At 38.7% G+C, this 25,887-nt stretch overlaps 1 protein-coding gene and 1 long non-coding RNA gene across 51 annotated transcripts in view; one reads left to right on the top strand and one right to left on the bottom strand.

Moving 5' to 3' along the window:
• The window catches only part of Nrxn1 (neurexin 1), a 1,146,022-nt gene that overhangs the window by 32,088 nt on the left and 1,088,047 nt on the right, over window positions 1-25,887 (bottom strand). Inside the window, exon 1 of one of the 50 annotated variants that reach the window (XM_039112864.2) lies at window positions 21,581-21,924. The exons of 48 other annotated variants lie outside the window; for them this stretch is intronic. In XM_039112864.2, coding sequence (XP_038968792.1) covers window positions 21,581-21,613 — 33 coding nt within the window. In that variant the 5' untranslated portion in view covers window positions 21,614-21,924. Of the gene's footprint in view, window positions 1-21,580; window positions 21,925-25,887 lie in introns of those variants that run through there. One more of the 50 variants, XM_039112865.2, reaches the window with a different exon arrangement.
• Window positions 15,828-17,620, top strand: LOC134479088 (uncharacterized). The gene is made up of 2 exons (XR_010052155.1): window positions 15,828-15,969; window positions 17,259-17,620. It is a non-coding gene; the product is annotated as an uncharacterized LOC134479088 (long non-coding RNA).

Genomic DNA, 25,887 nt, shown 5'->3' with positions numbered 1-25,887 from the left:
GCAGGTGAGGGCAGGCACAAGATAAGGCATAGCCTGTGATTGGGCAGTGATAAAGAAAGGTGGGCTGAGAGTTTTAGAGATGGGACAGAGGGTACAGAGCAGAGAGAATAAGGAAGATGAAGAGAATGAACCAAGATCCATGTTGCTTTAAACAGTCAATTTGTCTTACCTAGGTGGGCAGTTTCTATCAATATCAATTGGCTCTGAGTTTATTGTGTGGGTGTTTTGTGGGGTGAGAATTTATTGATATGAATCAGATCAATTAATTACAAGCCTCTAGAGTTTTGATTTTGCTGGGTACAGGGATTTGTGACAGCTAACTGCAAGATGGGGCAGCGTGGCAACGATCCGCCAAGGGAACTTAGCCAGTCAGGTGGAGACACGTCAAGAGCTCTGGCCAGAGAGTCCGCTGAGTCCAACTGACCGAGATGAAGACACCGCGCTGGTGTAATATGGCCCTCCAGGGCCAGTGCTGGCGTGAGGTGGTGCTCCAGTTTTATTTCCTAATACAGGTCAGCAGTTCTCAATTTATGGGTTGTGACATTTTTGGGGGCCAAACAACCCTTTCCCAGGAGTCACATATCAGGAGTCCTGCATATCATGAATATTTATATTGTGATTCATAATGGTAGCAAAATTACAGGTATGAAATGGTAATTAAAATAAGTTTATGGGTGTGGGTAACCATCACAACATGAGGAACTGTATCAAATGGTTACAGGATTAGAAAATCTGAGAAGCACTGTACAGTGTTGATCGATATTAGCTACGTCCTAATTGAGAAATCAAATCTTAATTCTGGGCTTATACACAATGTCCATCATCTTGAATTGCTTCTTGTATTCTAAATTACAACACACATACACACACACACACATATACATTATACATACATGGTACATGCATGGGTGAACTTACATATGTAAGTATTTTATATATGAATTATACTAATTCCCCTAGTTAACCAAGGTACAGCCATTTATGCTGGTGATCCCACACTGGGGAGGCTGAGGTTTGAGGCTATTTGAGAATAGCCTAGACTCCTTCAAAGAATGAAAACTAAACAAAGAGCAAACAAAGATGATAATAATATTTCCCTATGTCATGGGTATGTTGTGGGAATCAAGTTCTATGTGAGAAATATTTTGGAGAGCAGGGAAGTGCCCACAATGCAGACTTCACATACTCCTGATTTTGTTCCTTGTCACCTTGACAACATCCGGAGTTAACTAAGTTGTATTATGATTGATAAGGTGCCTCCTTTGCTTCTCACATGACAGTAACGGCAGTTCTGAAGAGGGTTGGAGAAGGTAAGCAAGCATCTACTTCATTGACTGTACTCTTTTCACCCCAGCATTCTCCTGTCCTGTCGGTTGAACAGAGCCTTTATCCTTCATTTCAGTTGACTCTTCACTCAAGGCTGCTCGCTGGGGACGCTTCCTTTTCCCCATGATAGAATTCACTGGAAGCATGGCTTATTTAGTACACATATGAGAGTTTAATAATTAATCAAGGAGGTAAGATGCTCTAATTAATGCCAGACAACAAGGCATTATTTTCTTACATGAGTAAGCACATAGATTCAGAGATACTGACACCCCAAATCCTACTCACTGCATATAACAACTTATTACAAGCAAGGATGCAGATTTAAATGTTGCTTTCCTCTGTGTGGTACCTACAACACTTACAAAACAGAAAGCAAGAGGGGCTCAATCATCAGCAGTAATAAGGGGATATAAAGAGAGAAGGGGAGATGGAGAGACAGAGACAGAGACGTAGACAGAGAGGAACAGAGAGATGGAGAGAGGGAGACAGAAAAAGATGAAGACAGACACATAGAGAAAGACATAGAGAGACAGAAACAGAGAGAAAAAGATTCTCAGGGTGATCTCTGCCCCAGTGCTCCATGTGATAGTGGCTGCATCTATAGCTATAATAGACACACCCTGTGGCGTATTTGATGTAATTACTTTAAAATCTGCTATTAAATTCTTATGGGACATTGGACATAAGTTTTATTTACATTAAAATAGGAGGGCATGCCTTTCCAAATTACCCTGAAATCAAAATTTTGGAAACTGCTTAGATGATGTTTTATTCTGTTTCAAACACAAAGAGTTTATATCTGTATTTAAGCATATGTCTCAGTGAATAGGATTAGCTTAAAATCATATGACTCCTTAAGATTGTGGCATATTTTCTTTAAGCACTTACATATATAAAGCATTTTATGAAAATGACCATGTTATGAACAAATAATACTCACTGCAAACAGTGAGTATTTCATCTTGAGATCAAAGCTATAAGAAGTATTACACATGTTATTTGAATTTCTGCTATCGTTACAGTAAGCATCTTTTTGCCCACCTTAATTTCACAACAAGTCTTTTTGTGATAAGCTGTATTTGTCACCATTGCTCATTTGTGATAATCTCAAAATAAGAGTGAGAAAGTATAGATTCTTTTCTAGAACTGTATCCCCTAAGACCTAGAGATAAGAATTGAGGTTAAAAAAATCACACCTTTCAAAGATTTTATTTCTCTTATAATATCGCTAGCAATGACAAGGAAAGTTCATGGCTGGATTTCTCACAATACCTGATGGTGGGAATTTGGGGCAGAGAAAAATAAAAAAGACCCTGGTGCTATGTTTAGTAGGAAGAAGAATGAGTAAAGGTTAAAAGGGAGCAAAGGCAAAAATGTCCTGCACTCAGTTGCTATGGCCACTTTTGGGAAGCATCCTTCCCCTTCAGGAAAACACGGAGATAAGCCTACACGGGAAAGGCCTGTGGGTGGGGGAAGATCATACTCCAACTTTGTTTTATAGTCATTCTGCATTAGCTACTCCTGTCTCCTACTCACTGAATCGCAATAGTTCTATATTGTATAAAGCTTTATTTAATTGCATGGAAACTATGCCTACCTGGTTTCCTTCAAAGCCCAACTCTCTTTTGAAAGTTTTATTTTCTTTCTGAGATGAAAATTGTATGGAGGCAAGGACTGGCTGACACCAGCCATCAACTTCAGACCAGAAAGTAAATGCAGAGTCAAGTGTAGTCCTGCAGGTTTTCCCTTTGACTCTCCTGAACATTTCCTCATTTATTAATTCATTCATCCTTAGTAATTTATTGAATAGCTTTGAGTACCAAAGAGTTCTATAGTGGAAATAATGGCAGATTTTTACATGGCTTCACGTATTTACACACAGCCATGGAACCTGCAGTTATTTCTTTTCCGTTTGGAGTGAACATCTGTCATTTTATGGATTAGGTAACCAATTCACACATTGAAGGTTGCTTTTCTGGTGCCTGGTAGCAACAGGACACAGATATCCGAATCAAACATGATTTCAGCTTGTATAAAAATATGTGATTTCATACAGAAATTAAGTCCATTAATGAAACTATACATGATACCTGATATAGTTCAAGCAACTAAAAGTTTTGCACAAATAAAAAGATTTCAAATATGGTGCTGTATGGGAAAAGCTGCTCTATGATCTGTGATAAATCATCACTTGGCAAAGGTAGAGGCATGGCCATGTTAATTTCCTTAGCAAATGACGGCTTTCCCTTTACCATTGAAAAAAATATTTTGCCCTTTATTTTTATCCTATGAACAGGTGATTTACCTACACTTGTCTGTGAACCATGTGCTCACAATGACAGAAGAGGGCATCAGATCCCTGAACTGCATTTAGCAGACAGTTACTAGGTGCTGAATGGGTGCTGGGAGCTGACCTGAGTTGCTCTGGAAGAGAAATGAGCACACTTTACTGCTGAGCTGTAACTCCAACTCCTCCCATCACCATTTTAAAGCAGCTGAGGTCCACTCACTTTAGAATGAATAAATAGTGCTGATATTAACTCACTCGTTCCCTCTTTCTTTCACCTTTGCTCTTTCTATTTAATTTGTAGTGTCCCGACTGCTAATGTGGCCACCTCAGGGGAAAAGAAGACCTCACGTAGCCGAAAAAAAGCCAACCCAACAGTCCTGTTTGAGTCTTACTAATATATCACAGTAGCTAGGTCTAACCTGTCTGTCTGTCTATCTGTCTGACTGTTGGCCTTTTTTATCTATCTATCTATCTATCTATCTATCTATCTATCTATCTATCTATCTATCTATCTATCTATCTATCTATCTATCTATATATCTATCTATTATCTATCTATCTATCTATCTATGTATCTATCATCTATCATCTATCTATCTATCTATCTATCTATCTATCTATGTGTATGTATGTATCCATTTATCTTCTCTTACAGTTATCATTACTACAAGATACTCTAATCCGTCATTATTTAGAAATGTTCTCGTGATAATGAATTTTTGATACATGAGACAATCTACCTGTTCTGTTACAACCCAACCCTGGCAGAAGGAAGGTGTTTTGTAGGTGTAATTCCGCAGTTAAATTGCTATGTTCTGCTCAGTGAATCAGGATAATTTGCCCCTAATGAACACAATAACTAGAATAGTGTGTGTACGGGGGGAGTTTCTGTTTTGATTTGTTCTCAAAGATGATTTCGAAGATGGAAGGGTGAACCTGAGTGAACCCAGTGAACCTGAGAAAAGTGCTAAGTGACCAGATCAGTCTTCGTTGTTAAATTCTTAAGTCCAACAGGGAAGGTACCATGTGCCTGTCCTCTACAGGAAGCTTGCTCTTTCTACCATAAACAGAGAAGGACTATATTTGCATTGGAGCTGAAATGACTACTCTTAAATTCCAGCTTTGTCTGTTACTTACCAATTTTGTAACCCTAAGCAACTCTCCTAAGTTCTCCAGGTTTTTTCATGTGTAAAAGAAACGTTATTTTTGCTGATTATGCAGAAGTTCTATGAGCATGAAATGATCTGAGCCCAGGCAGTACTACTGACTAGCATGGCCGTGGGTACATGGAGATGCCACTGGGCATGAATTGCATAGATGTTCCTGGGTCTCAAACTGGCACATAACTTCCTTTGTCTTCATGGAAGATGGGAAGGAAGAATAATTCCTAGCACTGGACTCTCTAAGTAACATTTGGGTACAAACTTTCCTTCAGAAAGGATGGATTCACAATTCTCTTTAAGCACTCCAGTGATAAGCAGCACCAAAAGGTGCACACACTTAAAACATAAGGAGCATCCCTTCCACTTTCCTCAACTGCTGACTGCACCAAGAATTCTGAGTTCTCCTCTGTTAAAGTGAGGAAACACCCTGGTAAATTCGGGCATGTGTCAGATGACCAGTGCTAATAACTGCAGTGCTCAGTGCAGGACTTGGGTGCAGGTCCTGATCTGCAGGCTTTCCATCCAGTTAGGGACTTCCTCCTGTCACTTTTAGGTTCATTTTTGGACATGAGAATCATGAAAATAGCAAAAGGAATCATTACCTACTTTTTCTAATACATGATACACCTTTAAAAACTATTCCCGTTTTAATGAATGTTTTTGTAAAGCCTTTAAGAAATGCTAGAGAATGGCATTCACCAAAATCACCCATAGCTGTTAGTTAGCCGTCAGAGCAGTCAGCAGTTGGTGCAAGGCCCATAAATGACCAACTAGAGAGCACAAGAGAGCTGGGGAGGTTTTCCCTAATTGCTTTCTATTGTGACCTCAGAGATTTATTGGTGAGCCTACCTTTATGCACATGTGTCAGTGGATCGAATCTGTTACAGAACTTTTCCTACGAGTATGTGATATTTTATTTATTCCTGTTACCAGGCTGTGGCCTTTCCTCTATGCGCGCACCTTGCCAGACCTGTCTCTCACTTTCATCCGTTCTAATTTTTGGATTGTTCACTAATCGGGGACATGGAACAATTCTATTCAATATAAACAATATTCCCAGGAGAAATTGTGAAACCATCCAAGGCTACCTTTAAAACAGGATGTTCAGAAGGCAGTTTTCCTGGCTAATTTGGTATCATCCTTCATACCAGCAACATATCAGTGTGTCAGAGCCCAGTGAGGATCATTGCCTCTGCCCCAACACTTCCCTACACACTGAGAGCATGTACTGTGTATGAGTATGGTGTGTACGCATGTGTGTGCACACGTGCATGCACAGAGGCCAGAGGAGGACATTGACTGCCTTTCTCTACCACTCCTTATATAAATCCTTTACCTCCACAGCCTCTTGTTGAACCTGAAGTTTGTCTGGCAGCCAACAACCCCCATAATTCTGCTGTAGGTATCCCACCATAACACAGAGGATTACAGGTCTGTGGATGGTCATGCCCAGCATTCTTTGTGGGCACTAAGTGTTTAAACGCATGCCTCACTCAGGCCAATTCAAACTATTAACAGCTTTCCCCTCCAAAGCTTTACAGGCCCTTTCCACTTAACTTGCTATACAGATTTTCTTTGAGTTGCAACATAGGATAACCTTGAGAAAGCCTCCAGAGAAAAGAATGTAAAAAATTATTCTCAAACTGGAAAGGCAGGTGATTCATAAGCATGTGATTGTAGCTCATGGCTTCCAGCACATAGGACATGTTCATCTTCTCCAACCGCAACATTTTCCATGAAGACAGTATGTGATTCTTTCAGAAATATTTGAGTTATGATTCCCCAATAGTCTATTCCTATGTCACTTATTGAAATGTTATTCCATTCAGGTCAATATGGTATCATTTGTTTTATGTGTATGTGGACATGGAGCCAGCAGTGGAGGCCAGCCGAGGACATTGCATCCTCTGAAGTTAGAATTGCTGGCACTTGGAAACCACCAACCATAGATTCTGAGAGTGGAGGTCTGGTCTGCAACTGTTCAGCATTGAATCTGGCTACTCTCCCATCACAATATTTTCTAAGATGATGTTACACACAAACTAATTAAGTTTTCTGACAGAGGAATGTGAAAATAGAAAAGCAGTTGTCTTATCTTCTTTGATACTTTGTGACCTGAAAAGCTAGATGGCTGCTGACACATTGCAGATGTTATGTTACATTGTCACGTGTGGTGTGGGTTTGTTTAATCAAAGGGTCTTGGTGACTAATCATTATAAGCATAGGAAGGAATGTTTTCTGTAGTAGACAGATTCTGCCTTCCTAAGACAAATTGAGAAGTTTCCCTACTGGTTACAGGATCTTGTGCCTAGACAGCTAGTTCATGGTCATTTGAGTCAGATGTGTTCATGTTTATATCTGGGCATTCTATAGTGTACTATTAAAACCCGAGTGATTTATACACGAGAATTAGCTCTTGAAAAATAGGAGGGAGTTCCTTAGGACTAACCTCCGCAGTATAGAGACAAGAGTTTAGAAACCATGACTGATGGTTTACATAGCCCTGTTTCTGGAAAATAAGAAGTGTTAAATAAGTCTGAGCTATTGTCGCAATTATTATGACTTAGCTCCGGCAGGTTAGAAGGCAATACATTTCTTTCTAAAGGAGATCAAACCTCGCCACCTAGGACCACAGGATACAGACTGTGTCCATTTGCCTTGAAGACAATATTGTAAAGGAGAGGAAAGAAGACAGATATGGCATGAAGAATGCAAATATATTTTACTCTGAATGGCCTCTTTTGATTTTCAACTGCTAAGCTCCATTTTATTTCAAAACATACTCCCAACTCTTCCAATGCATTCCCACTTGGAAACCCTTCCATTTTGTTTGTTTGTTTCATCATAAGCTAACTGCAGGTGCAAACTCAGGGGAGACAGACCTTGGAAATTATAAGAATGTTGCTATGGCAATGGTTTGCAAGGATGTATATGAGCTCCATCTTAGATGATAAGCACTCAACTGAGTTCATATGTGAAGGTTCAAATCACTAAACACACAGAGTTTGTCATTTGTGGTGTCTTTAAAAGATTGACAAATACCTTCCTGTTGCCTAGAGCAGCCAGAATCCAGGAAATGCAGTCTAAAATAATGTTAATATTTCCTTCTGTTCTCATGATTCTTTGAAAACTAGAGAATGATCTTGACCAAAGTACTCTCATACCCCATAAATAGAATTGACAAAGTACTGAAAAAATATAGTTATATTTAATCCATGAAGTAATTATTAAAATTTCTTTGTAAGTTATAAAGCTTTTACACCTAAAATTAAGAAACTACTATTTTTTAAACAGAAATGTCCACTAGTGAGAAAAGAACTGAATTATTTTGTATAAAAATTATTCAGTTTCCTTAAGAAATCATTTACTGTGATGGTTTCATATCATCTAAAGTGGTATAAAATAAGACAGCCACGCTGTCTCCTGTTTCCCTACTCACAAACCCACAAGCATGGCCAGCTACCAAAATCTGACAATCATTCAAAATTAATTTTCCTGTTTTGCTTTGACTCATCCTTCAATATACACATACACATACATGTGTACACCACACACATACACACATCCTCCCTCCCTCCTCTTCCTTCTCTCTCTCTCTCTCTCTCTCTCTCTCTCTGTCTCTCTCTCTGTCTGTCTTTCTCTCTGTCTGTCTGTCTGTCTGTCTCTCTGTCTGTCTGTCTCTGTCTGTCTGTCTGTCTGTCTGTCTCTCTCTCTCTCTCTGTCTGTCTCCCTCCCTCCTCCTTCTCTCTCTCTCTCTGTCTGTCTCTCTCTCTCTCTCTGTCTCCCTCCCTCCTCCTTCTCTCTCTCTCTCTCTCTCTCTCTCTCTCTCTGTCTCTCTCTCTCTCTGTCTGTCTGCCTGCCTGTCTGTCTGTCTCTCTCTCTCTCTCTCTCTGTCTGTCTCTCTCTCTCTGTCTGTCTCTCTCTCTCTGTCTGTCTCCCTCCCTCCTCTCTCTCTCTCTCTCTCTCTCTCTCTCCCTCTCTCTCTCTCTCTCTCTCACACACACACACACCCCACTTGCTGTAACACAATGTTGGTGTATTTTAAACCTTGAGTTGCAGTCTCTTACCCACCCCCCATTCCTTCCTGAAGCAGCCTGCAGCAGCGCTGGAATTAAACACATGAGAATACAGTAATTAGCTGTGTGAACTGTCAAGTGACGCTAAAATGGAAAACACCCTGGAAAATAGAACAATCAGCATTTTTAAGATCTAAGAGGAATTTGCATAGAGTTCATTTATTTTAAAAATAAATAGACTTTGCTTTTTAAAAAAATAGTCACTGGGGTTTCTATGGAAATAGGGCAGCTCAGCTGATGTGTCTATTACATCTTGGGTCACCCACACTGATATTACAGAAAAGTTTGCAGTCATTTATGCTTTCCAAATAAATTCCCTTTCCCCTCTGGCTTCAAAGGTGGATAGTAACAAAATATTTTCAAAATAGATACACATAGGTCAGGCTTCGAATTACATGCTATGACCTTCAAATTATCAATGCCTCTTTCAAGTCTAAATAAGGTGGCTTGACGAGGGATTACAGTAAGCTTTAGGAAAAATGGAGGCTGAGAAGAACTCTCAGAATATCTGACTTGCTTCTGTGTGTAGGGGAAGAAGCAGATATTTCATTTTTGACAAAGAGCATTAATTAAAAACTTGACAACAAAATCAGTTTCTTAGGGGTCATGGAGCAACTGACTGTCCATCTGGGCATCTGTGTGGCATTTCTACTCGGCAGCAGAGACAGCCCTGTGTATACGGTTTCACGAACTGCTAAGCTATGCTGCAGCCGACATCCAATGCTCCTTCGGCATTTACATCCAGCAATAGAAGACAGCAGAGCTACTTCACATCCAGAACAGCATTGACATACCATCCAAACACAATTGAAGTGAAATACAATGTTTTTTTTTTTTTTTGCTTTAAATTTCTCATCTTTCAACATGCTGGGCATCTATCTTCTAGCTGAGAATACAGTACGCTGTGGCTGAACCTGGTCAAGAATAGGACATAGTGATCCAAGAAAAGCTGTTGGTTGTCCCCATTGGACTGGGTCAAATCTCTCTCCATTCCACTGCCCTATGCAGAAAAGAGACGACTCCTCAGGACTCCCTAAAAAGAGAGTAACAGAGGACAAGGCAAAAGGAGCATCGAGTGAATCCTATAGGAAGAATGTGATGGTGATGTCTGTTCTAAGAAGCTATACATGTTAGAAATTACATGCATATATAATATGCACATAGAATCGAGTTAATTCTGTCAGAAACTGAAAAAGCTCTCTAATGAAAAGCAATAGTAATGCCCTGCTTTGATACTGGTACCAGTAAAGGTCTGAAGTTTCAGACCTTAGCTCAAACAAAGACTACAGTCTTTCCTCATCTGTGTATATCTTCCACCAAATAAAAGTGCCCTACAAATGAACTGTTTCTTCAGCAATCATCTTCTTGTGTTTTTCTTTATGACTTTCTGTCAATCTGCAATTATGTCACAAAGAAATAATCTTCCTTACCATGGAGTGATTTAGTAACACTGAGGGTTGATAGGACACATAGGGACTAAGGCTAAAGAGAATGAGTATGTGTTAGAATAATCATGCACTTGTATTTGTCTTGTGTACATAGCTAAAATTCAAAGTGCGGTGCAATATGAACTTTCACCCGAGGAAAATGAAAATCACCAGATTGCACATGACATGGGATGACAGGCTGTGCTAGTGTAAAAACTCAGTTCTTAAACACAGATCTGAAAGATTCTATTACATAAGGGAAAATACCAGAGTTAGAACAACTGTCCAGAGCTAGTACCCATTCTGAGATTATGGAGCAAACTTCAGTCTCTCCTATTAACACAGTGACTACATTTGGAATTTAATAAAACTCTCAAATAACTGACACACTGTTCATCACTGGATCCAAACCACATGCACCTTGAGGTAATCATTGGTTAATTGTCCTTACAGTTTTGAGTATTTGACCCAGACTTGAGGTGTGGATATTGCCACAGGACACGTTACTGCTAATGGTACCATTTTAAAGTCTTGTTTGCCTAATGTATCCACGAATAAATAAGAGTAAGACATAAAAACCATGAAAAAATTAACAACAAAACTGTACACTTGATTTAAAAGAGAAAATTAGAATAAAACACGAATGAAATAAAACTGGAAAGATGTAAAAGAAACTTACAGAAACAACTTAGAGAATTGTCAAAAATTAAGTTTCCAGTCTTTATTTCTGGAAACTGTAACTTCTACCCATTGGATTTTGTTATATCATGTAATTTGACTCTGCAATCCTAACGTTCTTTAGAATATGACTCAGATAATAATTATGATGTTATCAGTATGTTTTCTTTCAATGTCACAGAATTCAGTCGACTCTTCTGACCTCCATCATAAGGTCTAAAAATAAGAGCTGGTGACTTAGCAACTTTATAGCTGCTAAGTGTTTTGTTCATAATTTGATTCCTTAATGACAGGGATAGGACAGAAAAAAGGGACGTCAGTATCTGACCTCTGGGAGAGGCAGAAATGATAAACCTTAATTGCAGAAGATGGGGGATGGTAGGGGAGGAAGTGTCTGTACTGTGTTTGGACAGTGGCAGGTTATCTTGGTCTCCTTTACCAGTGAGTTGATAATAGAATTCTTTCAGAATTAGGGGAGTAGAATTAGTCTTTCAACCAATGAGATGTGAACTAAATTTTGACTTCAAGTTCTAGAATGGTGTGTAAGAGAAAATCGGCATTATAACATGTACAAGGAAAACAATTCAGGTCAAGCTAGTTAATTCACTTTCAGATTTAGTTCTGATACTAACAAAGATTTTATCTAAGTTAAATACCACATTGTCAAAGAGAAGAGTATCCTGCCCAGAATTCCTGCTTTCTCACACAGCTTCCAGCAAAGTAAGGCACTAGAAGCCGTGCATAATTCACTTCACTGTAGCTAAGAATGGTGCATCTTACAATGAAATGTCTTCAGCCCACCATGCTTTTTCTAGAGCCAATTCCATCACACACACCAGATAAAAAATGGTGGAAGAAATTATTCCTACTAGAAGCGTATAAGTGACTATCAACAGTAGAAAACCGGTGACATAACTCAGATATATTGAAATAGATTTGATGACACTCACTGTGGCCCCAATAAAAAGAGCTGGACAACGGTATTTGGTCCCCACATCTCCTAATTTCCCTCTCTCCCCAGTGAGAAGCAACTAGACTTCTTACATTGTCTAAAGCCTGAGAAATATTTTAAATTGAAATATTTCAAGCTAACTGCTTTGGAAGTCAAATCTACCATCATAAGATTAGCTTAAAAGCTAAAATGCTAATGTATCTCCATAGGGAGTAAATAATTTGAGTTTTGATTTGGACAATAAATGTTTTACAAAGCCTGAAAGATATAATTACTAAATATTCTATATCTTTAGTCTTTAAATTATTAATGTCAAAGTCTCAAATTTATACCTACCATTTGAAAAATACAAAACAAAGCAAAAACAAACAACAACAACAAAACACAAACTACTTCCCTGCTAAGGAAGTCTAGTGGCCATGGATATTTGCAAACTATATTGGTTCTTATGTCCAAACTAGAAACATCCACAAAAACCTTTTTTCTTGCACACATAACCCTTTTATTATCAGTACAGACCCACTTTCTGTCTTAAGCAATTATAGAAAAATGCTTACAAGGTCTTGTTCCCTGAGTACCTCATTTGGCACTTTAAAAACCTGTCTCCCATAAATCTCTCTCGGTAGAAAAGCAGCTCCTCAGACTGTGCGATCTATCTCTCCCGTGGCCACTTTCCTCCCCCTTCCATTAGAAGCCACAATGAGCCTCACCGTTCAGAGGGCAATGTGACACTTCCTAGGGAAGCATCTGGCACTTTTTAAAACATTAATAGGTACAAGGCCCAAAGCTCCAAAGAGCAGGTCCAGCATCACCTGGGTGTCTATTTAGTACAACCAGCCTCTGGTTTACACCACAGGTTCTTATTAGGGAAGCAGAGAAGAAATCAGAGTTCTTGATACATGGTAGTAAGTTTTTTCATTTATAATGAATAATTTAGCCATTTTTGGCTTCTGGAAAGTGGATTTGAAATAATTTCATGACTCCATATCAAAGTGGGAATTCGGCGAGAGAGAACACAGGCGTGCAGAGACATATTCCTTTGTTTTCATACAAAGCCCTGTTTTTATGAACACATACCACATTTCCCTCATTTGCTGAGCTGTTGCTTTGTGTGGTACTTTTCCTACTGTGAGTTTCTAGGATTCCATATCATCAATTCTCTGAAAACCAGCAGGTTCACAGGCAGAATGCTAACAAGCCTGTGTCATCATCAGTGTAAAAATGGAAAAATCAGCTTTGCCTCTAATTAAGGCCATGACTGAATGAATTATTCAGAAAACCAAAACAAAACACAAATCCAGTCAGAAAAAACCACATGAAAATTTAGGTAAGGTGATTTAGCAACATGAAGAGCAATCATGCTTCCAGACCGTTTAAGAATGTCTTTCTTAAAAGACACATTCATCCACACTCTAAACCCAAGAAGTATTAAAGATTAAAGCTGTTTATATCTCCCTTTGCAAAGGAGGAAATCAAGTACCCCAAACTACAGCAGGTGATCTTTTAATTGCTGAAGAACCTTCCCTGGTACACTTTATTGCATAAACCAATATTTAGAAAACCTGTTTAAAATTTGGGTACTCTCCCACAGATAACCTGTCCCCATTGGGACCTGTGGGATTTCAGATAAATCTGAAGTGACTGTAAGGGCAGATTTGAGGCTCAGAACAGAGAGCTGAGAGTGACTTAGATGAACCAAGGACAACTAAGAGAGAAAAAGATATCAAGACCAAATCAAGAATAAAATCAATGTTTAAACAGAAGAAATAGGTGGGGCACACACGGAAAGCTCTGCTTTCCTGCTAATTACACTGATCTTAGAACTTTTCATTCCATGTTACCTATTGGAATTCTGAGTAGCATTGAGGCAATTTCTCTCAACTAATGTTGGAAATCAAATTACTGTCACCCCGAAATCTCCCAGAGTAGTCTCATGACATTTAGGAAAAAGTAGAACAAAAGAATTGTTTCTTTAAAAAAATATCTTTCACTAAAAAAGCAGTACTGGCAAGTGGGAAGATGGTGATATTGGATGCTAACACCTGTGAAAGATGAATGGAGGGAGAATTGTGTTTAATAAATTTAGAATGCTTTTTATAATCTAAAGTTGGTCTAGTTATCACATGTGTTTCCATATTAAAGAGGTAAAGGAAATACATGATTCTAATTAACTTCTAGACTTTACATGCAATTGGTGAACTGTGGGGTTTTTAATTATTTTCATTTATTTTTTATTTAGAGGAAATGTCTCTCTGTGAAGCCCTAGTTGACCTGGAAGTCTCTATGTAGCCTAGGCTGGCCTCTGTGTAGCCTAGGCTGGCCTCTGTGCAGCCTAGGCTGGCCTCTGTGCAGCCTAGGCTGGCCTCTATGTAGCCTAGGCTGGCCTCTATGTAGCCTAGGCTGGCCTTGCACTTAGAGATCCATTTGCCTCCTGAGGGTTAAGTTTAAAGGCATGTGCCACGACGCTCATCTGTTGTGGTATTTTGCATGGGTTGTTTTTTAAAGACTCAGATACATTCAAAGGGCAAGTAAATGGAACAGCTGCAACCACTAAAATATAAAGCCAGGATTTATATATTTATAGGCACAAACCAGATTATTCTTGTTTGAATGGCATATTTTCAAAATATCTTTCAATCAAGTGCCTAGTTTTCTCAGTTTTCTCACCACACTAAACCTCTCTATATTCAGCCATATCTCCCACAGAGTGAAAGACCAGATACAATGTTTATGGACTTGTTACATAGAGGACAATAAGCTCAAGTCAATATTTATTTTGTTACTGAACCCGGGGAACTTTTATTTAAAATAAATTAGCTCTTGAAAACTTGATACAATCTACTGTCATCTGTGAAAGGGGTGCTCAATTAAAAAAAACACTTTCATCAAATTGGCCCCATGGAAGGAAGGTCTGTGCCACTGTGGGCGTGTGGTCCTGAACTGTAGAAGGAAGCAGGCAGAGCAACGTCTGGGAACAAGCCAGTAAACAGCACTCTTCCATAGCTCTGTTTTCCCCCCTGCTTCTAGGTTCCTCCCCAGCTTGAGTTCCTGCCTTCGCTTCCCTTAATGATGGACTGTGATTGCATAAGCTAAATAGGCCCTGCCCCCCAAAGTCATATTTAGTTCTTTTGTCAGCAATAGAAAGTAACCAACAAAAGTTGTGATTTCTATCATAGTATGTATAAATGAGAAAGTCAGAAATCTAGGCAGACTTTGCTACCATGGATGTCTTTAAACAATACCTCAAGCTTATTTATCTCTAGTTTGTGATTTTGTTGATACTATTGAGTTTAATATTTTATACCAAAATATAGTTGAAATGAATTGTGGATGTGACGCCTCATAATTGGTTTCTGCTTCTAAAAAGAAATACTCACTGAGGAAATGGTACAACAGTAACAATTCCACAACATGAGCAAGCTGTTTGTGCCACAATTCTTACTTTTCAAAATTGTTTCCCTCAAACCCAGTGACCTGCATTCTTCCCATATTTATATTCATTTCCCTTCCTCTAAAGTAACTTAAACTGAGGCCAAAACCCAGTCAGTCACACTGAAATGTGGTAGACTACTTCATATGCATGCTTACCTTATCTTCTGGCTCTAAATATTTATACTTGGCACCAATTTATTTTTAAAAAGCACCATCTTAAGTGATAATTCCTCTTTTTTCTCCTTTCTTTTCTGATGCTTCTGAGCATGTTCCCAGGGCCTTGACTGTTCTAGACAGACATTCTACCACTGTAAAACATCCCTATCTAAACCTTTCTCTCGTCTTAAGTCTTCACACCACCTTAGAGGCTGGGATAGTACTAAGGGATGGGTAACCACCTGATTTTATCTGATCTTGCATTACTTTTTCATTGTGTGATCATAGAACTGGAGTATATACAGTCAAATAACATCGCCTTGTCTCTCTTTAACCTGTGCTGAACCCTTTCTAAAGCAGAGGCACTGACAGACAACCAGAAGACATGTGCCCGTTAAGTGATACTTGGAAAGAAGGCAGTTCAACTTCCAGTACTCTCCTGGTGTGTGAGCATTTATCCTGATTGGTAAGTGAACTTGCAAGATATAAAGTACCTTACATTCTAGATAGTCACTGAAGATATCCAGCAGGGTTTTTGTAGAGAGCACTCAACCAGTAGGCGTGTTTACGTATCATAACTATCAGAAATATAAAAAGCACAGTGATAAGAACCTAGCAATGGCTGATGTATTCTAGCTATAATCTTGTAATAAACATAGGACAGTTTCTAGAGCTGCACAGTTATTCCCTGATCAGGCTTCTTATTGGTTAAGCATACCCTTTGGATATAGGTTTTAGTGGCTATACATTTAGCAGTAAATGTATGGACACACACTCATAAAACTACACAGGACTCTGAAGAGGATTGTGTTATCACACAAACCTAATCTAAAGGCAGTCCAGCCAAATGCTCTGTATGTGAGTGGAAACAACACAAAGGGTAAATATAAAAGCCCATGATCTTGTGTAGGTAACTAGCTCCCACATGGAAAAAATAAGGATTGCGATTTGAAGCAATTACTATGCAACTTCAAGTACAAATGTAAAAAAAAGAATTTCTAGCAAACTTTGAGCTGACAATAAATGAGTTTTACTGAGTAATAAAAGTCACTTTGCTTTAACAGAATATCCACTTTATCATATATATGGACATATACGTGTGTAATCTATATTTACATGTACTATATACTTTTCATAATTCTTCCAGTGATTGACTACAAGGCTGGCTGCCTTTTCTCCCAGGCTAGAAATCAAACTGAAGGCTTTACACAAGCATGGCAAAGGCTGTACCACTAATCTGTACCCGCAGCCGTGGCACTTTGTCTTTAACTATGCTCTACAAGAATTGGCAGGGTGAAAGGTTGTGAAGAAGTTAACCAAGCAAAGGAGTTTCTCAGACTTGTAAACTCCATCTAATCCACAGATTTACTGCTCAATTTATGATGTAAACATATCAACATATATAACATTCAAGGACTTATACACGGGACAATATAATGTCTTTGAAAAAGCAATAATAACAGAAAGAAGGGAATCTTATCAGGACTGAGTCCTTTTGGAAGCTGAACTCTTTTGCTTGGCTAAAATATTATTCAATACTCCTACCACTGTTAAATATTTTTATAATTTAAACGACAGATATTTATTGAAAATATTATGTTATATTTTTGGAGAAATAGTAAGAAAACCTTTGAGGCTTTTTGCTGTTAAAATTTCTGCTTTGTCTGAATATTAAAAAAGATATTGGAATGAAAAAACCATTGAATTTTGAGATGGAGGTCTAGATGAGTTACTCTTGTCTAACCTTGGCTCCAGATGAAACGGAATAGTGGAGAAGCAGATGGAAAGGTGCGGCAATAATCACATCATTACATCACAGAGGCAGGAATACGTCATAGAGTACGGTGGAGAATACGTCATAGAGTCTTCCTGCTCGGCACAGTGGCCATTTGCCTGGACTCATTCTGCCTTAATCTGCTAAAAGAGCTGGAGATATCCATGGATCTATTAACTGCCATTTCTTCCAATTGTTTTAAACAGCAGCCTGCTCCAGAGGAGGCTTACTCTGGAGTGCCTTAGCCCAGCTCCATCCTGCCTGTCAGAGTGCATACAGAAGAGAGGCCTTCAAGGAATAAAAGTAACAGGACAACGGGCAGTACAATAAATTGTTCAGGGCAGCGGTTCTTGATCTGTGGGTTGCAACCATTTGAGTAGTTGAATGAACCTTACATACACACACACACACACACACACACACACACACACACACACACACAGGTATGCACGCACACACAGACACATCGGATATGTGTATAAAATCCTTACAATATGATTCATAAAAGTAGATTCATAAAAATTACAGTTAAGAAGTTGTAATAAAGTAATTCTAGGGTTGGGGTCAGCACAACATTAAGAACTGTAGTAAAGGCAGAGCTAAGAACACTGAGAATCACAAGTCTCGGCTAAATAATGTCAACCTTACTTGAAATCAAAGAAATTCAAAGATTAATTTAAGAACAACTTTCAAGGAACATTGCTAAATTAACACCCTGAAGTTGATAGGTTTGAGTTCTGTGGCAGGTAACATACTATGTTTCTGATCAACAAGCATTTGAGCCCATGAATCATAGGTAAAGCCGCAGAGGAGTAAACACTACAAGCAAGGAATGGAGGGGGTCAGGGGGAAGACAGGATAATGTATGTCACTTGGTCTGGTTATAGTTAAGCAGTCAATACCCTGCTCATCTGTGCATTGTGTCAATACAAATAACACTAAAATTAATAATGTGGATTTAGATACTGTGGGGGTGGTTTCAGAGTGGTACAGCAATAGACTAGAATACTCTTTTGGATAACACAGAATATTATTTCTGGGCTATTGAAATGGTTCAGCAATTTAAGGTATCCATTGCTCTTGCAGAGGACCAGGACTCAATTCCTAGAACCTATGTGCTGGCTCACAATTACCCGCAACTCTGGTTCTAGGCACCAGGCAGGCATGTGGTCTATATGTATACGTGTAGGCAAAACATATGCATGTATAATATAAAATACATAATCTAAAACAGAAGCTCTTGTTTCAAGGAAGTCATTTGCTAAATGGTGGAACATACATCTATTTCTCAAAAATCTTAATTTTTGTAGACAAAGGCCTACAGTCCTTGGTTCTGTTTCTTACTTAAAAACTAAAATATTTAAGTTTCGAGGGCTTTTCCCACGAGAAGTCAGCAACAGACATAGAGTTAACTGATCGTACTTGCAGTTTGTAAACATGAGATGCTGTGGGATGAGACCATTTCATAAATTAAAGGGGCACATGGAACAGAGAGTAGCACATCAGCATCCCTGCTTTCGTCATCTTTAGTATCTAATGCTTCCACTAAGGATTTGTACTGTGTAAGCATCTTCCTGGTAATGTCTCAATAAGAAATTTGCTTGGCAGATAAATTCAAGTGCAAAATATGAGTTTAAAGCTTTTTTTAATTGATTAGTTATTGATTAGTTACTTTAAGAAAGGGTCTTACTCTGTGTTCCTGACTGGTCTTGAAACTATGAAAGGCAAACCTCAAACTCCAAATCCTTCCCGTTCCTTTCAAATGCCTGGAATAAATTTATTTGTACCAATATATGTGGCACAAATTGAAATTTTACTCCTCTTTGCTTAGTCTTTTGCATAACTTTGATTGTGTACTTAATAGAAATTTCACCCTTTACCACTGGGTCATTTTGTTTAATGAACAGCAGTCAGGCTGCCAAAACAGAAACTCTGTCCCAGTTTCTATATACAGACATTTATTCCCTTCTAGGAATGTTAGACAGAATGTGCCAAATGAAGACCATTAATTTCCAAGCACAGGTCATAAAGAAACGATGAAAAAGGAAAGTGTGATAAGAAATCACCTTTCTTCTTCAGCTTCTGAAAAAAATACTGTAAATGATCTAAGCACAGCAACTTCAACACAGTTCAAGATACCAAAGCAAAAGAGTCCTGTCATGTGGTTCATTTAATGACTCTTTGCTAAAGTCAAGGATCCAAAGGTAAATACAAAGACACTTGCAACATGCTAAGACCTCCTGGGAAATAGCTTCTTTGCAAGATGTTCTACCTAAAACATAAGCCAGTATGCTATGAAGGACCTATAGAAGAAAAGATGTGTGTTAAAACATTTCAGTGTTTTTTAGTATATGATTTTAATCAAACTCATTTGTACTTAAAAAATAACTATCAGGCTAACTAAAATCAGAGATTTTACAAATCGTAATGATGATTTGTTAATAATAATAAGTTGATTTCTATCCTGTTATTTTGTGACACTTTTGTGAAAAGCTGTGTAACCAGAAGTACAGAAAACTGGATGAAGGATGCTAAGAGATTTATTTCATTTCAGAATTTTAACTGGCATTGAAACACTCAGGCTGTGTCATAAACAACAATGACCTAAATAAACTACTCAGACATTGTTCTAGATATGTGATCTCACTAAACGTTAGAAGTAATAGTGCTTGGTTATCAGAGGCTGTCAATATTTTCAATACTAACACTCAATAGGCAAAATTTTGGCAACACTGTTAATGTTTTACTAATGGTCTGGGATAAAATTTTAACAATAATGTCCACATTCACTTTAGGATGCCACCAGCTCAAAATGTATAAACTTGATTTTAATTTCCCCCCCTATTTTTTCTTAACACAATAAAGACACAAAGATCATAAAAAAAAAAACACGTAAGCAAGGATCTGTTAATAATCTGACAGAGCAACCTGTATTCATGGATTTTCTCCCCTAACCTAAGCTGCAGAGGCTACTTGAATTTAATATAACTGTCACCACAGAAATGATATCCTGTCCCATAATGAAAAGAAGCTGCAATCAGAAGTTCCCATGAAAAGAGACTGGGCTTTCTTCTCTAGGAAGCAAACAGAATTCCTCCCCACCCCACCCCCAGCCCTTTGCTAACGTGCGGTCCTTCTGTCTTCCATCTGCTCCACCCCCACCCATTGTCTCCACTCCCTGCCAAGCGGGCCAATCCCATCTGGACATCTCCTAGCATCTACTTCTGCTAGCTTTGATTCCCTGGGGGTCTAGGAAATGCGTGAATGCATTTTTCTCCTCATAAGAATGAGGACGAGCCAAAAGAATATCATATAATTCCTCGGGGCATTTACCCCTCTCCCCACACAACACCACACATACCCCAGCACCCCCCACACACACACACTCGCGCGCGCGAACACACACACACACACACACACACACACACACACACACACACACACGCTACAGAAAACCTCTTATATACATAAACAACAATTTTTAGAGGGTTATAACTAGATAAATTATTTTTAAAACCATTTTAGTTCTTTCATCTAGGAAGCATTCCTAGAGATTGAAATCTTGCTATTTTGAAATAAACAATCAAAGTTAGTATTTCAGAAATATCAACACTTTCATTATCCAGCACATATATTTTTAAATAAGCAGAAGTGATATATGCATATGTTACTCAATTCCTATCATCAGGAAATATTTATAATAGTTAAGTTTAAACACTGATCACGAATACAGTCTCTGTTACCCAACATGAGTATAATTCAGACACAACACCTTGCGAATTCTTGATAAAAATCTCACTGTGCCGCAAAAGCATGCACGGCCAGAATACAAGCATATTTAAGCAACATTTTTACCAAATTATTAACAGTAATAAAGCAGTCTGGTAAGTATTGAAAGCAGCGTTTATTCATGCTTTTTCTTGACCCAAGTTCACACACACACACACACACACACACACACACACACACACACCCCACACTCAAGTTTTAGTTGTTTTTGCCATAAGCATGCTGGAAAAAAAACCCTCTGAAGCTCACAGAAAAGCAGCAGACAAAACTAAAAGCAACCATGCTCAGGGTTTAAGGACAGCTCCAAATTTAAATTCTCTCTACAGTTCATATACAGCGTGCATAAATTTGACATGCAATTTCTAAAAAGAATATTTCATATAAATCTTAAAATCAGTTCATCCGAATGAGTCTGTTCGTATTTCCATCCTTATTGATTTTAAGCTTCTGGTATCTTAAACCCTGCATGCTGCAGAACTAAGCTGTGCTTAGCGGCTGTGAGAGAAGAAGCTACCTGCGAGTTTTCACAGTGCCATCTCATATCCATGTCTGTCTGGCTACCCTGCGTGCTTAGAGCTTTTTTCTTAATTCTTAATGGAAATCCTAGGAAATTTAGTCCATCCTCTGAAATCAATACTGGTGACAGGAGAGCTCCCTGACTCAGTGGGAGATCAAGATGATAAATTGCCTGCGCATCAGCCTGGCCTATCAGTGCCCTGCACACAGATGGGCGAGAAAAGACACAGAAAAGCCTCTATCAGTCACGTGTCACAGAGGAGCCAATGGCTGGTGCGCTACTGCAGGAAGGGATGCTGCAGTTCCGTCTGCAGTTGACGAGGCTGTTGGTACGCAGCCCAGCCCGCGCTCCGCTCAAAGTCCAGCCAGTCTCTGTTGTTGAATTTGCTTCGGGACTCAAGGGGTGCAGGCTGCTTTTAGCCCTTATACTCACACGGACGGGGCTTTTTCTCTATAATTTTTTTTTTCAATCCGTATGATCAGCAGTTCGAAGAGAAACTACTCCTGTCAACCTTTCATTCCCTAACTCCTACATGATTTCCTTTAGGTCGTTATCTTGTTTTTGCCTAATACTAAATTAGAAGCTCAAAATTGAGACTATTATCTCGTACTCTTTATACTACACTCCCCAAAGCTTTATAATTACAATTATAATTTTATTTTCAAGTCAATGAATGTTAACCCCCACACACACACACTATGTTTATTATGACTGTTTTTATAGGGTGATTTTTATGAGAGCAATTATGCAACATCAAGAAATATATTGAGCTTTTTGCCAGTTAGAACATTTCGCTTTTAAAGACATAGTACTAATAAATATGCCATCTGACTGATTAGTAAAAATAAAAACAAACAAGCAGGCAGCACACATCTTGCTTCCCAAATCTTAAAGAACAAACATGTTTGCCAGCAATCAAGTGGAAATGTGTATTGTTATTATTATTTGCTTTCCTTCTGAAATTTAAAATAATTCTTCAGTAAATAAAAGACTGCACACCTGGAATACCATATGGAAATCTGTGCCCAGTACATCTGCTACCATTGAAAAATAGGAAAACAGCACATACCACATCAAAGTAACTCTTTGTACATTCTACCGGCATGCTAAGAGGAAAGACCATGGTGTTTTCCAAAGGACATTACCATGAAGACACATGAAATACTAAAATATCTTTAGGAAATTATCTAAGAAAATGCCCCAGTCACTTTTAAAATTATTTTTCATTGCCCAGTTATGATGATATCCATGCATTTCAAATCTCTTTCCAAGTCAGCCAATGCTACATAGAAAGGGTGAAATGAGAATACACACCAAGAGAGACACTGTAGCTAGAAAATGGTGACTGAGTTTGAGACGACTAAAAGTGTCATTCTTTCTTGACTACTATTTGTTTTGAGACACTGCTCAACTGTGGAACCTTACAATATACATTCTCCAAGTGTCTTTTCCTTCTTCCTTTTATTTAGCATTGGTCTTGAGACATAAAAGCATTTTTAGCATCTTTTAATATGCTGTCCTGTACTTGGTACAAATATTTGACCTATTTGCTTAATAACAACATGGACCTAGACAGTGTGATTTTATTCTTTCAAAACAAAAGGTGAAACGTGGAGCACTTTTCATAAAAGGAAAATAAACAGCATCAAAGTCAAGCATTCCACGTGCATCTAACAGCATGGCACTGTTTTAGCTAAAGCCAGAAACCTAATAACTCACTCACAATGAACCAATAAGGGACAGTTCAGATTAACAAGAAAAATACTACTCTGTAAATCTGTGAAACATAATTTTATAAATTCATTTGTGCCTAGATGAATATATTCCTAAGATATATTGCCATTTGAAATAGAACACTCAAAATGTGGATAGTAAAGTCTATGCACACACACACACACACACACACACACACACACACCACACACCTCACATCCACATCCACTCACACACACAAATGGTATATAGGCATATTTTCACAAAGATATAACATATCAGATAGTAGAGGTTTATCTCAGAAAGGAGTCTGAAATAAAAGGGAAATGAATTATAGTTTCATCAGGTTCCATTCTGCACACTTTCACCAGCTGTTTATGGTATTTATTTTGTAATTTAAAGACAAGGAACTAAATAAAATAACAATACCTGTGTTCACTTAGGTTTTGAGAAACATGAATTGTAGAGATTTTGAGAGAAAATACTAATGGAAAAGGAGGGAGATGGGGGAGTAAGGTGGCTCCTTATTTTATGCAAATGAAAGGGGTGGGCTCACAAGGGGAGGAGTCTTAGATACAGGCTCGGACAGTCTGAAAAGCTCCACAGCCCACTCAATTCTATCCTTCCATCTCCAGATATAAAGGGAAGTACTACCTTTCATGGGCTAACAACTGTGTAATGTAATGACAGTTCACCTAAAGCATCTCTGATTCTCATAGATGGAAAAGCTAAAGATTGTAAAATAAGTAACTTGTCTGTTTACCCAGAACATTAATTTAACCAGTTTAATCTGAGTTTCTAGCTGGATGCAACTAGCATGACGAAGCAGAGGCGACCTTGAGCTGCAGTTTAAGGTATTGCTATTGTTTGGAAAGCCAGGTCACAAGGACAAACCAAAACCAGTTTTATCGTACTCTTCACCTGGTGTACGTTTCTACCATCCAGAATCCAGAACTTAGATGTATAGATGTTGATCTTCATTGTTTCTGCCTAAATTCCCATAACTTTAAGAGACATGGTATTAAAAACAAATAAATTGGTTAAAGTAAGTCAAAGGCTAATGACTTATTAGACGTTTTTAAATTCTTAAATTATTCCAAATTTATGGTAGCATCTCTACCATCCACCTGTCTCCCTAACCCTCAAATGGATGCTCAAGGCACAAAGGGGCGTTTTCTGATCAACACAGCTAGAGATGTTGCTATCGAGTGATTGGGGGTGCACAGAGCGTCCATAGCAGAGCGGGCTGGCCCCAGAGAACAGTAGTACCATGATGCAAAAAGTGTGCGTGTTTGTGTATATGCACACTTTTCCACATTTATTGCCCTTCCTCTATGCTGTGTAGACAGCTCCTCCATACTGACCTATTCCATCCCACATGGAAGGCCATTAAGACAGGAAGTAATTGACTCAAAATAGCTTTAGGAAGTTCCTAAAACAGATTAGACTCACTGGGGCCTTCCCGTCCCCCAAATACACACCACACCACACACACACACACACACACACACACACACACACACACACACACACGCGCGCACGGAAAGTCACTCTTAGACAAGCCCAGTTGCCTGGAAAAAAAACAGAGATAAGACCAGCACATGCAGAGATCAGCTAAACTAGAAGAAACAAAACCCAGCTGTGGAAGAGGCTCAGATCACCTGAGCCACCTGAAAAGAACACTCCCTCACCTGTTAAGCTACAGAGTCCTCCAGCTCTGGAAGGCTGTCTCCCATGCTGGGATGGACTTCAGTGATGTAGCTGTCTTTGAGTGGTTTCTTTCTGTAAGTAACTGTTCACCACACTCCTCTAAGTAACCCCAATAAAAACCATTGGTTCACCAAACTTTGACTTGTTCATTTTTCAACTGGATTGTATAGATATTCAGATCTCTGCCAATAAATAAATAAATAAAAATATGCGTTCTAAACATTAAGTATTTCAACTACCTCTCCAACAGTTTTTAAGATTATCTATTATGACTTACATTATCAAAATGAAAGGAAACAAATCTATATGAAGAGGGTTTCGACTAGGTTAGTTATAGAAGGATGGCAACCATGAGTATGGATAAGAGGCAAACGGACAATTCAAAGTACAGCAACCTTGAAGTCACGGGGGAAATGTGTTTAATACGTTAGCACAGGCTTGCTTGGGTAGTGCCTTTGGGTCAAAGAATCTATTCTTCATAGATTTTCCTTTTGTTAAAGTAAAGTGAGAAATTAGTCTCATTGAGATAATACAAATACCAATTGCTTTAGTTCTATGCTTCTTCATGATATTTGCATCTTGAAGTATGTGGCCAGGGGCAGTATAGGAGTGCTTGAGAGATTATATGAAGGCTGTACAGTCTTTTCTCATGCTCAAATACATTTCTTAGGCTACCGGAGCAATCCTTGAGGGCAGGAAGGGGAACAAGAAAGCAAGCTAAGCCGATCATGAACCATTCTATAGCATGGTTTATAGAAAGGGCCAAATGCCACTCTTCCCCAGAAACTGCCTACAGTTCTCATCCTTACACGCTGCTGAATCTCTTCACCCTCACACAGGATTCCAGAAAACTGAGATCTCCAGACCAGCTTCAGGTGCAT

The sequence above is a fragment of the Rattus norvegicus genome, chromosome 6 (assembly GCF_036323735.1).
Source record: "Rattus norvegicus strain BN/NHsdMcwi chromosome 6, GRCr8, whole genome shotgun sequence".
Classification (NCBI taxonomy): Eukaryota; Metazoa; Chordata; class Mammalia; order Rodentia; family Muridae; genus Rattus; species Rattus norvegicus.
The sequence above is the reverse complement of the archived record's forward strand: the minus strand, read 5'-3'. Positions and strand labels throughout refer to the sequence as shown.